Source organism: Lepidochelys kempii, chromosome 2, assembly GCF_965140265.1.
Source record: "Lepidochelys kempii isolate rLepKem1 chromosome 2, rLepKem1.hap2, whole genome shotgun sequence".
In the NCBI taxonomy this organism is placed as follows: domain Eukaryota; kingdom Metazoa; phylum Chordata; order Testudines; family Cheloniidae; genus Lepidochelys; species Lepidochelys kempii.
Window position 1 is genome coordinate 214945023 of NC_133257.1, and position 18289 is coordinate 214963311.

Consider the following 18289-nt stretch of genomic DNA (forward strand, 5'->3'; position numbering starts at 1 on the left):
ACATTCTTTACTGGATACAGCTTAAATTGCAAAGAAGCATACGAAACGTGCTGTGTTGTCAATCTTAAATTGACCTATAGATTTATAGAAATATTTTTCCTAGCTCACTACTTACAACAGAAATCCATATATTTGTCATAGAGGGGGTTCAGAGTAGACTTGTAAATATGAAGATGATCCTTAATTCCTCTCCACATCATCTATAAATACCACTAAATTACCCATGCTATCTTCAGGCAAAAGGAGATAATTAAACATGTCATGAGAATAATACAGTTGATTGCACCAGTGTCATTGCACTGGGCTCACCTAAATCTTGCCTGCATGCTGCTTCTCCTGTGTCCTTTGCATTAGGTGTCTTTTGAGAAGTTCCATGTATAAAAGGCAATAATTCTGTGCTGATTTATACCTTGTGTAACCTCTTGCATGGAGTGTGAAATATTACAGAACATGTCCCAAAGAATCCAACTCCCCTGTAAAAATGCTACCTCTAGCCCACTTTTATTTCTTTATAAGGAAATGGGTTCTTAAAAGTGCATGAAGTAAACAGTTCAAAGAAATCAATGAAAGAGAGAAAGTCACTTGGGAAAAAGTGCATGGTGTTTTGCAAACACAAGGTTATGTATTCAGAAAGACCCAAACAGTGGAACTATGGATTTTAATTCTGCTCTGTTTTACAATTAAATATTTTCATTTTGTTTTCATTTAATAAAACATTTGTGCCAAAATCTCAGCCTTTGAGGATCAGAGTGATTATAATAAAAATGCAGATTGTCTTTTTTCCTGATGTTCTAACCATTCTATGGTTTAATTATGCAGGAGCATAACATGAGGCTGCTTACATGAACGCACATAGTAACTAACAAAGTAGAAACATTTCTGTTGCTTGGAGGAGCAATGAAACAAAGCAATGGAAAACCATCAGATGTGGCCTTTGTATTTATTGCTGTAGTTGAAGAAAGTCTGTGTTTTTAGAAGGACCTTATTGTGTCAGCTATGTGCAAAACAGACACCTTTTAGTCTATTTATTTCCTGTTGGAAATTACCCCCGAAGACATTGAACGCTATATAAATGCCTTCTTTAACTTGACAGTACCAAGACCGTCTGAGTTCAGGATTCTTACTACCTCTATCAGCTGCTTCTTGTGGTGCTCCATCCATGAGTTTTTTAAAATGGCTTACAGGAGTCTGACAATGGACTTTGCCAGTTCTCCTACATATTGCACGGTTCAGATTTTTAACAGTGAGGGTGGTTTACCATTGGGACAATTTACAAAAGGTTGTGTTGGATTCTCTGTCACTAGCACCTTTAAAATGAAGTTTGGATCTTGCCCACCTGCACTTAGTGTGGAGCCGTCTTGTCTGTGCCTGCTGTGGGTCAGCTCCCTGAATCTCCCAGTCCTTGGCATCCCAGGCACTACATTCTATGCCTCCACTAGCTTCATTCTCTCTATACAGGTAGCGATAGACACAAACCAAGTCTTGAATACTTGGAGCATTCCCTGTAATGTCCAGCCCTTCCACTGAACACTCTCAAAATTATCAGGCACCTGCTGTTCCCAAAGGCATAGTACGCACCAGCTTGCAAGATTCAGCTCAGGGCCATCACTTTATTTAAAACCACAGCACCTAGATATATTCATATATAAAACAAGAATAAGTTTATTTCCAAAGAAATACAAAACAAATTCACAACACGCTTTCTAGAGACTAAACTTAACTAACAATGTACTATCTTGTCTAAAGAAACTTATTTCACCCAAAGTTCTCCAGCATTTTCAACCAAGCCTGGTTGAGGCCCTTTTTCATGAAGCAAATTCACTGGCCTTTTATTTCCTCAGTGGAAGGTGCTAGGGTGACTCCTCTGTCCTCCTAAATATACTCAAACAAGCCTGTGATGTACACCTCCAGATAGGGTTCTCCCTTACTCCCTCCCTCAGCTTTTCTCTTTCTGTTCGTTTCTTTCTGAAGTCTTCAAACCCTTTATTTGCATTAATTTCAGACTAGTGATAGGAGACCCACTGTGAATGAGACGATACTCAATTAATATGTAAACGCTTACATGGCTAAACATCTCTTTCCTGACAGAAAACCTGTTTTTCACCTTTACTGATGACTACTACCTTGACAGAGACTTTAAGAGCATATTTTCAGTATATACACATAATTCCTTACACAACATCCATACATGTATTTCACAATGATTTTGATGATGAGTGTGACACTGGCTTTTATATGAGACCTCACATGACATTCTTTGATGAATTAGAATGTGCATATCTGACTCAGGAAATACCTGTAACTCCTCTGCACCCTCTGCCAGTTATCATTAAGAGATTCTTAGGTCACAGATATGCTCTGGGACTTATTTCAGGGAAGTTCTATGACCTGAGTTATTCATGTTAAACTAGATGATCACAATGGTCCCTTTTGACTTTGGAATCTATGCATAGGGAGCCTTTCTGTTTTGCCACCAAAAGTCTCTCACCTATGCACTTATCCATTCCCCCATTTTTTCTGAGTTACATCTCCTGGATTTTATTTTGTCTAGAAAAACTTCTTTCCCTAGCCCTTACTCCATGTGGTTGTTGTTTCATACTATGTCAAGTGAAAAAACCAGTGAGGTAAACCCTATTTGCAAGGAAGGAAGACTATGAACTTTTTTTGGATGTGAGGGTCCCAGAGTTCTCACTTGATGACATTATTTAAAGAGCCATTTGAATACCTAATTGTGAAAACTAACATGAGATTATTCTCCATGTATGACAGTAGTGTCTTTCCTAGGTAGGCAAGTTAAGTTCATGGCAGTATGACAAAGAGCGTGGGGTATTTAAGATCAGCAAATACTAAAAACATGACAGCTGTTTTAATTATAGCACATTTTTATCATCGTTAGAGTCAGGAAAATATAGTAGTTATTGTCAAATATATGCTTATAGGAGTATTGTCTAGTGATCAGAATAAGAATTTTGGAGTCAGAATTCCTGGATTCTCTTACTGCCACTTGCTTGTTGTGTGCCCTTTGACAAGTCATTTATGTAAACTTTTTGTGTCTCCCTTTACTACTGCTAGTAGTAATATAACAGTAATTATTACTATCTATTATTTTTCTATAATATATATCTCACAAGAGGTGCTGTAAGGTTCAATTAATGTTTATAAAGTCCTTTGAGATCTCAGATGATATATAATTGAAAGTATTTACAATATATGAAAAATTTTGAATCATAAACACATGTATATTTTCTCTCTCATATTTCAGGTTTTCTACTTGCCTATGGCTCTTTTTATTCCTCCATCAGTATATGCTGTTCATCTCCAGTTTAATCTCCTTTACCAGTTTTGGATACATACAGAGGTAAATCAGGTTTTAAAGCCATACCTAAACAGTTTGCCTGGAGCAGTGTCCTGGAAATCCACTAGCAGCTGATTTATTGTGTAAGAAAAATCTTTGTCTGACTTCTTTAAGGAGAAACATCTGTTCATTTTTATTTCTTTTTCATAATATATATTGCAAAGTTTATAAGAAGCAATGAGGCCAGTTGGTCCCAATTAGATTTAAAAAAAAATTAACTGTAAAGAATCAAAACTTTTTACTATTTTAATACTATATTTTCCTATCTCGCAGCTTATTAAATATTTCTGGCTGATATTGAAACTGATTTCATTTCTAAGATACATATTTCAGTAAAAACAGTTAGAAAAACAATAGTGCTTAAATATTTAGTTTTGATTTGAAGGTCAGATACTGCCTTTCCCGGATCACATCTAAATTCTCAAATAAAAACACATTGTGTGATTGTCTAATCACTGTATTTGTGTGAGTGCACTCGCATGTATATACACATGCGCATGTTGGTGTGAACTACAGCTATGTTTTACATACTTATAAAAGCAATAACCCACTGTAATTAGTAAGTAGATTCCCACACTTCTCAGGTAGTTGAAAGGGGCTTGGCTTGAAGCCTTCTCCGTCACACTACACCCGAGATGTCTATGGCTATCCTGACAGGTTTCAGAGTAACAGCCGTGTTAGTCTGTATTCGCAAAAAGAAAAGGAGGACTTGTGGCACTGTAGAGACGAACCAATTTATTTGAGCATGAGCTTTCGTGAGCTACAGCTCACTGCATCGGATGCATACTGTGTAAACTGCAGAAGACATTATATACACAGAGACCATGAAACAATACCTCCTCCCACCCCACTCTCCTGCTGGTAATAGCTTATCTAAAGTGATCACTCTCCTTACAATGTGTATGATAATCAAGTTGGGCCATTTCCAGCACAAATCCAGGTTTTCTCACCCTCCGCTCCCGCCCCCCCCCCCCCCCCCCCCACAAACTCACTCTCCTGCTGGTAATAGCCCATCGAAAGTGGCCACTCTCTTTACAATGTGTATGATAATCAAGGTGGGCCATTTCCAGCACAAATCCAGGTTTTCTCACCCCCCCCTTTCCTATGTCACATATGTGTAGCACGTAGCACACTGCCCTGTTGAGCTGTTGATTGTCTCTGCCATCAACTTCAGTTCTTTGGTTATGCTGCCTTTTGTTGTGCCGTTGTCACTCAGCTTTGGCAATGTGTCATGATCATGTGTAGGATTAACGTTAGACTATGTTTACTTGAAGTGCATGGGATGGGCCATTGGTAAGTTGTTGCTGTTACATTGTCAGTGAAAGAATATGATATACTACTTTCCTGCTGATGGCCGCGCAGAAGCATTCCATAGAACTGTATGCTGAAGTGCCAGCATTCCATAGAACTGTATTAGTCACATGGCTCAGTACTTGTGGTGCATTTTGTTTCTTAAGCACTTAAAGTGAAATGGAGAGGTCTGTGCATCACTTACGTCCCACTAAGCCCTTAAACCCTTAATAGGATTTAAGAAGGATTTATATGGTGCATTGGCCTCGTGTTGGCACTCTGCACAGGAGTGAATTTCACTCTTAATTAATAATTAGACCCCTTATTAGTAGATTATTGAGACACTAGAAAATTAGTTCGTCCTTTGGAATGGTCACAGTTCTTATACTTGGATCTGTTTAATGTATATATTATTAATACTGTTAATAATTATTAATAATTAGTAACATGTATTACATTTAGTATGAGCTTTGTTCATAGCCCTGCTCTGCTAGGCAATAGACAAACACAGTCCCTCACCTGAACACCTTAACAGACAAGACAGAAAAAGGGAGGGCAAAATGCAGAAACCAGTGGGCTATTGTCGCTTTCAGTTATAACTGACAATATTGTTAAAATGTCGGTGTAATTGCTGTGAACGCGCACTATGGGCACGATCCTGCCAGGTGCTATTTCTGTGAGGCTTGGAGTGCTCTGAATTTTCCCTGACATTGACCAGAGCTGAGGGAGCTTTATGTCTATGCTTGTCTGTGCTAGAGAACTTTGGTCTTGCAAAACCCTTATGATGCCAGTTACACCCACAGAATTACTACCAAATGTGCAGGGGTTTTCAGCCATTGTTGGTACTGTACTGAGAAAAGCTAAACATGGGGTCAGCCACTGCTGTGTCAGTCTGCACCATTGCAGCGCTCATCTAGAGAACAAGGACAAGGGTGGCAGCTGCAACAGTTCAGCTGGTTCTCCCGTTGCTATATTACAGTGCCGTGCCTGTCTCTGGATCCTTGTAAAGAAACAAAAAGAAGTATTTTGTATATTTTGAAAAACAAGAAACTTCACAGGAAAAACATTTAACAAACCATCCCCCGAAATAAAGAACAATTTGCTCTCTTTCTCAAGCACTGACACCCACATGTGTCATTGCTCACTGTAATATGTTCCTGAGTGCCACGACTACATTTGATCTGAGGAAGAGGAATGACCTCGGCAGCCTCTGCAGAGACAATATGAAGGTGTGACAGCCACCTTTGTGTCTGACAAACTGGGGATCTCCAGAGCCAAAAGCATGAGCTGCTATGGCTTGAACTAAAAGTCCAAGGCTCTCCAGGTGAAGCTGGAGCAGATTTGTATCCTCTGAGGATCAGGCATGGAGTGGGTGGGATCTGTAAATACACACACACACCAGTGGGTTGCAAAGGCAGAGTTCTTGGGGCTACATGCATGTATCTTCATCCAGAGCAGACACAACTGGAAGCAATATTGGATTAAACCAATGGGGCTGGCAGCCAATTACAAACAATTAGGAAGGAAATTGTATCCAATAATTTGTTAAACTATTTGTATTTTACCTGCTATATTGAATTATGTGACAACTGTTATAATAGACTTAACTAGTGATAAATATTAACTATTAGAGATGATTTATTTTTGTTTTTTTTATATATTTTATACATAATTTTCATGAATCTTCATGAAAAATTGTTTTTTTTTTACTCATTCTAATTATCTTACATAGAATATAATTATATGAGAAGATTTATTATATTGTATGAATTTAGGTCCCGATACTGCAATAAGAACTCTATGAACAGACGTGTGTCCTTGCAGAGCCCCATTTCATGGTTTTGCATCTGAATGCAGAGCCTAATGAGAGTACAGGCCTCTCATTACAAAGTCAGGGCCTAATATTGTTGCCAGCCATGGTTCTGTAAAGCACCTGCTGCAAGTAGCCATACCGGGAACTGTGGGATAAGTAATCCCCATGCAGTTCTACTGTAGTGGTTGGAAGGAGTCCGGTGTGGAATTACATGTACACATGAAACTACAGGGCTGTTGTACTCTTAATACACCACTGCTGTTCCACCAGTGCAAATTGTAACAGTTCAGTTCTCCAGTGTAGAGCACTTCCCTATCAAGTCCAAAGTTTTCTTTTAGAGACATTACGCATAAATGTCTGCAAAGGCAGGATTAGGCCCTAAGTAGACATGGAGAAAAATACTATGAAATCTTAATTTTAAAATTCTTGTTCGTACACATTATGTTTCTCCTTAAGAAAAACAAAATATGCCCACTCTGTTGATACTGTTTTGTTCCACAATTTTGAAAGATTAGTTTAGGTTATGCACTAAATACTAGTACAGGTTGTGCACTAAGGACAAACCATTTCAAATTTAGTCAAACAAACAAACAAAACTGAAATGATTTTTGAGTAATAGGAGAGAGGAAGGAAACTGACTTCTGATGGAGGTTTTTTTGTATAACTTGCTGAGAATTAAATGTCTATTTTCAAATTCAGTCGTTTAAAAAAAGATAGAGAAGAGATCCTTCTGCACTGAGACTTTGTGTGCCACGTTTCCGTCTGGAGCAAACGTTTATAGCTCAGTCTGGAGCAAACTCCAACCCTTCCCCCAACTTGAACTTAGTCTTTCCATTATTACATCACATGATAAATGAGGTTGCTTTCAACATCATAACTTTCAGCTTTATCTGTAGTCCTAGTTTCTGTCCAGCTTTTCAACCAGAAGAGCAAACGGATCTATTTTAGTGTAAATCACGCAGCTCATGTATTTTTGTGACAACAACATACAAAGTCCCGAGGGTTAAAAATGTCCACTCTTTGCATCCCAATTGGACTAGCTCAGCCCTCAGATTCCCTGTCCATATTCCTCCAACCTAGTAGGTAGGCACTTACATTTGACCTTTTATCTAAAATACCTACAGTTTTTTAAGCATTATAAATCTGAAGACTATACTAAACTGTTCTGCTAGTTACAATAAAAAACAACAACCTCATACCAAAATCCTAATGGGCTGTTACAATGAATAAAGGATTCCTGCTGTTTCTAAAGAAAAGGTGCAGGTGTTACAGTGGCAGAAATGGAGGTAATTTTGTTCAGATGTTGCTCTGTGACAGATGTGAACTATATATTTATATTCAATTGTGTACTTCCATTACAAGAATCTCTTTACGGAGGGTTATCTCTATTGCAAGGTTAAATCACGTACGCATGCTTGTCTGAAATGCTATCAGAAAGTCCCCAAAGAAGCCCTTTGTAATAGATAGATGGCACTCACATTCCTAGGATTCTGAAATAAATCTCATAATAGTGTGTTTAAACCAGTATTCATTAACTCATGTAAAAGACAAATGCTGAAAGAATGAAAATACATTTTTGTAATGCTGCATAAGGTAAAATGAGTCAAGGGAAAAAAAGGGCCCAATCTAGCTCCATTTAAGTCAATGGAGAAACTCATTCAGTAGGACTAAGATTCAGTCCTTAATGAATTGGTAGAAATGCCTATCCAATTAAACCATTCTCACCTGAAACGAAGAGAGTAAAACAAAATTACCTTGGTCCAAAAGCATTAAAATATAACTTTTCAATAGCCACAAAATGTTTCAGTCCAGCTACTAAGAGGCAGAATTACTTTATTTCAGTTTATTTTCACAGGTGATTCACAAGGTTCACATTAAACTATATCTTTCCATTATGCCTTTAATTGAGCCAATAAATTAGTCCTGTTTATAACCTGACTGTGGAATGCAGAAGCTAGTTTCTGTGGGTTTAGCTGTAACTCCATGGATGTCAAATGGTATTTGGAAAGCAGCAACTGAACTAATCCCTGTTAATAGTAATTGTGGTGACACATTATTCTTTGCCTGTTTGATCTTTGACATACATTAGTTTCTGCTTAATTTGCTAATTTGGGGAAAGATTGTGAGTTGCTCCACACAGCCACCCATGGAAGTAAAATTGCCTAAGGCGTCTCTTAGTCCTCTGTGCTGTCTTCTTGCATCATTGGTCTGCATAAGGGGGGAAATGAAAGCGTATGGGGCCATTGCTGCTAGCTTTAGGTGGGTGGAGAGAGGCCCACGCATGGCAAGGGTCTTGACTCTGCCCTGTGCCAGCTGCCATGGAAGGAATCTGCTACTGGTATTTGCCAGTTGTAAATTAACAGAGAGAAGGTTAAGGGATTACAGTCTGCAAGTATCTATATGCAAGTCTATAAGTATCTATATCTATATGGGGAACAAATATTTAATAATGGGCTCATCAGTCTAGCAGAGAAAGTCTAACACAATCCAATGGCTGGAAGCTGAAGCTAGACATATTCGGAATGGGAATAACAGTGAGAGTAATTAACCATTGGAACAATTTACCAAGGGTAGTGGTGCATTATCCATCACTGACCATTTTTAAATCAAGATTGGATATTTTTGTAAATGATGTGATGTAGGAATTATTTTGAGGAAGTTCTATGGCCTGTGTTATACAGGAGGTCAGACAAGATGATCATAGTAGTCCCTTCTTGTCATGGAATCTGTGAATCTATTAATGTCTTTCTGCCTTGGAGCTGCCGCGGGAGAGGGGAAGCAGGGAAGGAGTTGTGACTGTGTAAGACCCTTGCACAAAGCCCGCAGAGTGGCAGATGAGTCCAGGGTCGTTCAACAGTGATGATTACAAATGTAATCATAGACTGATAGAAATTAGAAATGGATTGATCAGTAGGGCTAGTTGAAAATTTTCTGTCAAAACTGTTTTTCATCGGAAAATTGACTAACCAGTTTTATTTTGGGAAAAGTATTTGCTTTCTGCACAAAATTTTGCCTTTTGTTGAAAAAATGATTACCTGAAAACTGAACGCTTTCAGCCCCAAACTGAAATATTTAGGTCAAAAAAACAAAATGTTTTGATTTGGAAATGCTGCTGCAGTGTCTCATGGGAGTTGAAGTTGAGGCACCTCATGTCCCCACTGTCCCTGAAGGGCCACACCACGCAACTGGACTGTGTCTCCTATGATGCACCATTGCCAGGGACTCCCATGAAGCATGACCTCTCCAAGGGGGGAGACCATGGTGCTTTGTGGGAAATGCAGTTCAACCAAGGCTTATGGAGGAGAATGGGAGCATGAAGCACCTAAATTATAACTTCCATAAAGCATCACAGGGACATTTCCAAATTAAAATATTTTGTATTTTGCTGATATTTTTCACTACTCAAATTTGTTCTGTAAAACTGATTTTTTTTCAGGACATCTAGGCCACCTGTCTGGCACTATAGCATTGTTCTCTACAGTATGTCTTCTAATGCTTTTCTTTTCTCCAGGGGCCAAATTGTAGCCGATGTTTGCACCTATGAATACACCAAATGAGCTGCAGCCAAAGGGAATAGCTATGACTCCCTTAAAATCTCCAATAGATTATTCCATAGTATTTCTGCATGTGCTGTTTTTGGGCAGAGGGGAGAAGGTGTGGTAAGGCATGGCCTGTAGGCATGTGTGAGAGAGAGAGGTGTATGTTTAAGGCAAACAGATATTGCTTATATCATCTCAGGAAACCTATTTGGGACACAGATCTAATGTCAGCACATAAAAGAATCATAACATCTGACTCGGAAGGCAGCAATAGCATATGGAAAAACAGTAACAAAACATTGGTTATTAGAAAAATTACTCATTTATTGATCCCTAGATCCCAGTCAACGTGATCACTTCAATATTTCTTTGTGAATTTTATTTTTCATATTTATACATCCCTTATCCACTCTGTCTTTAATACTCCCACTGAAGTCAATGGAAGTTTTGTATGCAGAATGATTGCATGAACAGACATGTATATAACTAATAATTCATTTCTGAAGTATTGTTTTAAGTAATCAGTTTCTTAATGGAATACCATCAGGTCAGATTGGTCCAGAAATGCGTTTGCTAAATAAATAAATAAAAACAAAAATAGCTTTGACAAAACATTAGGCTAACATAAATGTTTCCATTTAAAAAAATATTTCCTGTGAAATAATAATAAAAATTCCCCAGCCATGTTTGCAGTCCCAACATTGAAGTTCTGTGCTAGTAGGTAAGAATCTGAGGGTGTGAACTTGCAAATGCTTATGCATGTGCCTTAGGGCTTGTCCACACATGGAGCTCGTCAGGAATACCTATTGCACTTTTAATTCACACCCTTCCTTAATCCAAACTAACTTTCAAGTGTAGACAAGTCTTAACTTTATGCACTATGGTTTGTCCCAGTGAATTTAATGGTACTGCCGACAGTGGGTAAAGTTAAGCAAGTGCATAAATCTTCACAGGTATGTGGCCTTCAAGTGGTATTGAATGAATCTGACTAAAAACAAAAGGGAAATTGACTAGGCTGTTTTATTGTGCAAGTTGAGAACTATGCAAAGTGCAAAAAGTAAGTACAATATAAACAGTGAAAAATAATCTAAAGTAACAACATGGGTGAGGTAATATCTCTGTAGCTTGAAAGCTTGTCTCTGTCAACAGCTGAAGTTGGTCCAATAAAAAATATTACCTCATTCACCTTTTCTTTCTAATATCCTGGGGCCAACATAGCTACAACAACACTGCATACAATAATCTAAAGTGTTATTTGTAAGGACATTTTAGATATCCTTGTTAACTTGACAGTCCCTCTGTCACCTGAAAAGGCCACACATTTTAGTATTAGTAAAGAGCTTGATAAATTCCAAGGATCAATCTGATAACTTTTGTGTAATCAAGATTGTATGAGAATAAAATTTAGCTATTAATGGGAGATATGGAGCTCAAGTGGTGAACAATTAGTAAAGAGAGCTCTCCTTCTTGTCTAGTCTCAATAAGTTAGTTCCTTTAGCAGGGGGGAAAGTCCCTGTTTCTCCACAATTCAAGACCTGGGACAAGAAAGTCCTGCAAATAGGTGTGCCTAGTTCTGTTTGGTATGCCCAACAGAAACCAGATGTAGACAAAGAATGTCACTAAGACTGGAATAATTTAATGGTATCTGTCATGTAGAGCCTGAAAACATTAACATTATTGTAGTTTGATGTTTTAAGTTGTACCTCTCTCACCCTTATTGATTCAACTTTAACTGGGCCTCTTATAAATAGGCCACATCGCACTGTAGTTGCTGTAAATAGTTTGGAATTGTGTTGTTTCGTGCAATCTTTTAAAACATCAGGAAATTACTTTAACAAACAAGTACACATTAAACTAATTACCATTGTGAGCTTGGTGCCTGGATGGATCATACTGAGAATGCCACACTCAGGGCAGACTGCAAAAAATAGTGCAGATAATCCTTCAAACTGGTGGTTTATTCTATAATTAGATTCACCAAGCCAGTAACAAAAGAGCTTCTTTCATATCACAGTGGTTAACAAGAAGCCAAACACAGTGTCCTTTAGGTATTCCAGCCATTGGCTCCCATCTAGACAACAAAGTCTAACATAGTGAGACGTTATTAAAACCCTATTCACGGTAAATCAAGTTTTTCCAATCCTGAAGTATCAAGCACATTACTCCTCAGTAATGTGGGGAGTACAGTATGTCAGATCTTACCCAAATACACGCTTACAGCCAATCCTTAATAACTAAATCTAAGATTTATGAATAAAAGGAAAAAGAAAGAAGTAAGTTATAAATGGTTAAAAGATCAATATATATATAGATGACTTTCAGTGTTCATAGATCAGGGTCATAGCAGTGATGTTATATCTGCTGGCTTGTAAAGTCTCTCTGGAATCAATTCAATTGGTTATAGTCCAATAGGCAGTTCAGGTGTAGCGTTTGTTAGAGTTTTTTCCATAAGAGTTCCAGGATAACTCAGGTAACTACTTGAAGACCTCTGTCCTATGGCTTAGATCTTCCCTGTTAAAATTTAAGCGGACCTAAGATGAAAGGATCAGGCCTGAGGCTTCTCTTTTATAGTTGAAGAAGGCTGGGCTCTGACAGGCCACTCTACACATGGACTTTGATAAAAGTGAGCGGACAGTTTGTGATCTCTTTTCAATGGGCCATTCAAACTACCAAGATAGTTCACAGGTGGTTTACTATGTGGAATTACAAGTTTCGAGGAGAGATGAGGACAGTAATATTATTATACCACAAGTTCCATCTAAATGATATTTTCCCCTTCTGATCTCCCAGTCTATAGAATAAAGTATTAAAGCATTATAAGATGGGAACAGGATTTAGTGTCTACAAGCTAATTAGATCACATTGTTAGATTTCTAATAGGATGCAGGTAAGCATAGATGCATTTAGCACTTACTCCTTGATTCTCTAACAATAACGGCAAATGGGTTAAAGATTCTAGGCTACTTAACATGGCTTTGATAACTATCTACAAGAAATGGCTCCCTTTACCACTGCAATACCCTTTTGATATGTCCTTAAGAGTTGCTTACAGGTCACCCAGTTTGCTGATTTTTTAATCCTTGCTTGCCCAGTATCAAATTGTATAAAGAAATGCTAAGCTCACAGAATAAAAATCAAGTCCCACTGACATTGTACAATTTTATATTTAGAGACCCCAGCCACATCAGACAGTCACAGCAAATCGACAGCTTATATTTTTAATACGGAAAAAAGAATTTAAAAAAACCAATGTAATGTGTGCTCCTGATCAGTCCAGAGATGTGAGGAGATGTCAGGAGCTGTCTGCTTTCTCCCTCCCGGAGAGGGAAATGTTATATTTATCGTAATGACGCTCACTCATGGCCTCTTTCAAAAATAGTGGAACTGGCAGAATTTCTCTAATTGATCTTTTTCTTTTCTAATTATTTTTCTGCTGGAAAAGAGAGATCCTTAACTGTAAGCTAGAATGGGTGAAAATTTTCCATTTTAAATATTTTGGAGAAAAAAATAGTTGTTTTTCATATATAAAATTTTTAATTTTATTTGAATTTCTGTGATTTTTCAACAAACTGGAAAAATGATGAAAATGGAAATTTATAATTTTTCAAACTACTAAAATTTATCAAGAACTGTTGGGTTTTTTGGTTTTGTTTTATTTATTTATTTCTTACTTTTCTCCTGCCCTCCTCCCTTCTCTCCCTTTTTGCTCTATCCAATTTGCTCTTGGGGAAAAAAAAGTAGGAAAAAATGGAAAAGAGGGACGTTAAAGGGGTGAAAAAGCCAGCGGAAGAAAAGCTAAAACTAAAATTTATTTGCTTGTCAAAAAAGCATTTTTAAAAATTTTCAGTTTATGGTAGAAAAACAAAAAAAACCCCAGAAAACTAAAAATGTTCCAAAGTCCCTATGGTAAAACAACTGGAAATTTCCAACCAATTCTAATGAAAGCCTTTTTTCAAAAACTGACTCTGGTTTTGAGCTGAATGAGAGTAAAGTTAGACTGACAATGTACAATGTAATTAATATGGGAACATATTTTCTTTTACCGGGGTTTGGAGTTTGGTCTCTTGAATTCAGTTTTTTTTTTTAATGACCGCAGTAACCAGTGAAAGAGATAAGAGGGACAGCAACAGGCTCTGTGAAGAAATCCTGACATCAGTATACACTAAATTCAGCACTATAATGTTATACTAATTTTCTATATAGAGACCTCCGTAAAGTGGAGTGGCTCCATTAACATCTGGGTGCTTTTCATCTTCCTTTTGCTTACTGTACTATCAGGTGATTCGGGGCAATGACGCCTGGGTCATTGAGAGTAGTAAAATGTGTGTGCTTCTTATTGTGTACAAAAATTATGCAGTCAGTGAAGGAAGTGTAATAATAATAAGTCATAACTATCAGACAAATTCTGAGAAGTGTTGAGCACCTGTCAATCACATTATGGTGAACGGTGTTGCAAATGCTCAGCTCCTTACAAAATCTGCCACGTTCACTTCTAGGGGCCAAGAATTTCAAAAGTGACTAGGGATTTTGGTGCTCTCAGTTTTCAGGTGCCCAACTTGAGAAATCTTAAGAGGGCCCTGACTGTCAGAGGGAAGTACTCAACAGTTTCTTAAAATCCAGCTTCTTTAAGGTGTCTCCAGCTGGTCTCCCAAAAACAGAGACTCCCAAAATCATTAGTGACTTTCAGAAAGCTTGGTGTCCATCTCCAAATGTCTTTTAGATGCCTGGCCAAATATAACTAATACCATTACTTCATGAAAATGGCAACACATCTCAATAAATCCTGGATGCAACAAAACAAATCACCAGTAACTCATTTCCCAGGATATGATAAATAAAACAACCAACTGTCCACATAAAACTGTGAAAGTAACTAAAAAAACATTGCTTTTCCACTGCAGGTAAAGATTTTCTGCTGTTGTGGCTACAACAGCTATAGTATGGGAGAGAAAGGTAGAGGGTCTTGTCCTTGCCAGAAAAACTCCACCTTCTGTCCTCTTGTTATAGTTTTATGAGGCAATCTTAGTTCTTGCCATGAGACACAAGCTAGCCTTCAAGAAGACTGTGCTTATATTAGTTAGGGTTTTAAGTCCAAATAAGGAACTTAAAGGGCACTCTCTTTATAATGGGCTGCCAATGCAAGTCCCAGGTTATACTGTGCCACGCAGAAATACAAAGTGGAAAGGACTGCACTTTAGTTAGGTTGGAACCTTAGTCAGATGTGGGTGATTTTAAACTGAGTCAGAGATGTCTAGAGCACCCAGTCATATTGGAAGGCCACACTTTCTTGAGTGTACATAAAGCCAATAAGTCTGATCAAGTACATCTTTCACATTTCATGGGACATGTTCATTAAGCTGAGGAGGGGTAAGCAAGCTGCCTAGCACAAGTTCTCGTGGAGTTTGTTTGAAACATTTAACTTCAAATAGTAGTACTGAAAAAAACAACTGTTCTCATGGGCTCACTCTCTCCTTTAGTTGCTCCACTTAAAATGACCAATTAATGTAGGTTTTCTGTCATTTTAATTGGTCATATTGATTGAAATAACACCCACCCACCTACACGCTCATCTGCCCTTAAGAGAAGGCTGGATTAGTAATTTTTTCCAAAGAGAAGTAGAATCCTCTATTGAAAGTGTTAACTGAAATATTCACATCAGATGCCAACTTGATTCAAACCTTGACCTCCTGGTTCAGAGGTAAAACAACTATGAGTGACAACAATCTGCCTTCAAGATAATTTATTATAAACACATTTCTGAAGCCTGTGTGTTTATTATATAAACATACCCTAAGCCTGACTATCCATTAAAGCTAGGCTTTCACCTCCTTCTACAATACAGATTTATCAGAAATTCACCCCCTATGAAACTCTTTATGATCCCAACAGGCCTGATTCCTTCAACTTGTTTTATTTCCAAACTATAAATATTGTTTTTTCACTCCTCAGTGTGGAAATTTGGCTACCTCCATATTACATGCTTACTGGAGTAGAAAACTGCCTAATCAGATAGGAAAACAGTTGGCGGTGTATAAATCAGGGTTTGCCGAGGATTTCAAAGTGTGAAACTGGGCAGACGAGCGCATATCCTAGGAGTTCTGCCTTTCCCTAGCTTCCCTGTAGAGATTTCACATGGCAAATATGGTCACCAAGGCCATCTGTATAAATACATGGGTGTGTTGTCTTGAATTAACACAACAGTGTTAGTGGGGAATGCAATTATTTTTTTTATTTTAACGTTTCCTCACCAGATGGTCTTAAATGTAAATTCATCTACAAATAATAATAATAATCCTGATCATCTTGATTTTTGTGAGGAAATTGATAGTAATAAGTGCTTGAGTATCAGCTAGACCAGCAAATGAGCTAATCCTAGGTTCAAATTCATCCATGGTGTAATTTCACTGACAGCAGTGGCATTGAACCAAAGATGAATTTGACCTCTGCTGTCTGTAGGTCAGTAATGCTGGGGTAATTGAACCATCACTGAGTTATAAGCAGTCTCTCCTGGACTTATGGTGAAAAATTTCCTTTTCTCACAAATGGTTTTACTGTAACATTGCCTGTTTTACTCAGTCTACATTCTTTTCTACATTCATGTCGAAATAGAGCTGAAATAAAGATTCATGTTGTAGTGGTGACAGGAGGAGTTGTTACACAAGATGTAAAGTTTCCCTTGGATTTCATGTCACGATTTTTTCTCATTATTTAAACAAGAACTGCATTGAAGTGGTGCAGGTACCAGGCAATAAAGATTTCCCTTGGTGCTGACAAACCTTGAGACCGCAAATGGAGGTGCTTACATGCCACAAGAGAGGTTGCTGCATTTATGTTCTTTTCCTCCACTCTACGTTTTGCTGTCACAAAGGAAACATCTTTATATAAATATGTTCCTATATAAAAATTATATATTTCCAGTTATGTACCAAAGCTTTATTTCATTGCCAATACATTTTGATTTGTGATACATGGAAGGAGTTTCTGAGGATACAGCTTGGAACCTGTCAAATGTATTAAACTGGTGTTGGGGAATTACTTTAAAGTATATTCATTGTAATTCTATTACATTGTGTAGCAATGGCTAAGCAAGGAGAGGTTCTCTGTTTGTTAAAAAGAAATCAGATTCAGAATACATGTTTTGTGAAGAATTCTGAATGGAGCTTTTGTAAATGGCATATTTAGGATACCTGTCCATTTGGCTCATAAGCAGTTTATTTCTAAAGTCCATTTGCAAGAGGACTGTCAAATAAGACTTTTCTGTGGCTGTGGGTTTTTAAAAAACAAACAATTCAACAAGCAAAATGGACTTCTATTGGAATCCCGCAGTTCATGTATGGGTCGCGGATAGGGGAATTGAGGTGCACATGGTGTGCTACTTCAGGGAGGAAAAATTGGAGACAGGACTTGATTTAGAACAGTAGGTGTATAGAAGGCAAACACAGGCATAGGAAAACAGCCATTTTGTTCAAAATAGGGATGAGGTCACAGTTGGACAACATATTGGACTTTATTTAACATAGTAGTAATAGCTATTGTTTTGCTGCATTTCCAAAGTAGCTGCAAAAAGATGTTGCAGAGAACAGGCTTGTTTTATATATACATCCTTACGTATGAGCTGGCATGTTTTATATACACTCACTCACACTTGCATACACTCTCTCACACACGTATGTGCACATATACTGCCTCTCCCCCATATCCTACATCCTTAAGTTTCTTTTTAGTACCATCTAATATTTTGATACTTAGAAATTATGAATTTTCAAAGGCAGAGATCGAAGACCAGAAAAACAGCTTGTGCTGCATCCATCCTTTTTTCCTTACAAATGTTTTTTAAAAAAAGTTCTTTCATGGGAAAACATTTTCCTCTTAAATAATACAAAATTTTGCAGCAAATTCTGGTTGTTCCATTTATGACTGATAGAGCAGATTGAAAAATGAAAATCTATTTTCACAAAAAAAATCCAAATTTGAATTCAAAGTGTTTGAAAGAGACCATTTAAAAAAAGTAAATTTTTAAATAAAAAACTTAAATGTTATTGAAATCTTTTAGAGAGACAAAGTGGATGAGGTCATATCTTTTATTGGAACACCTTCTGTTGGTGAGAGAGACAAGCTTTAGAGTTTACACACAGCTCTTCTTCAGCTCTGTGTAAGCTTGAAAGCTTGTCTCTCTCACCAACAGAAGGTGCTCCAATAAAAGATATGACCTCACCCACCTCGTCTCTCTAATAGCCTTGGACCAACATGGCTACAACAATATTGAAATCTTTTGTTTACTGAAAATCCTAT

The 18289-nt window shown here is 37.6% G+C and overlaps 1 protein-coding gene across 2 annotated transcripts in view; it reads left to right on the forward strand.

Moving 5' to 3' along the window:
* The window catches only part of AGMO (alkylglycerol monooxygenase), a 270823-nt gene that overhangs the window by 105365 nt on the left and 147169 nt on the right, over positions 1 to 18289 (forward strand). For both annotated transcript variants that reach the window (XM_073333806.1, XM_073333805.1), the window contains exon 5: positions 3263 to 3358. In XM_073333806.1, the coding sequence (XP_073189907.1) occupies positions 3263 to 3358 (96 nt within the window). The remainder of the gene's footprint in view (positions 1 to 3262; positions 3359 to 18289) is intronic.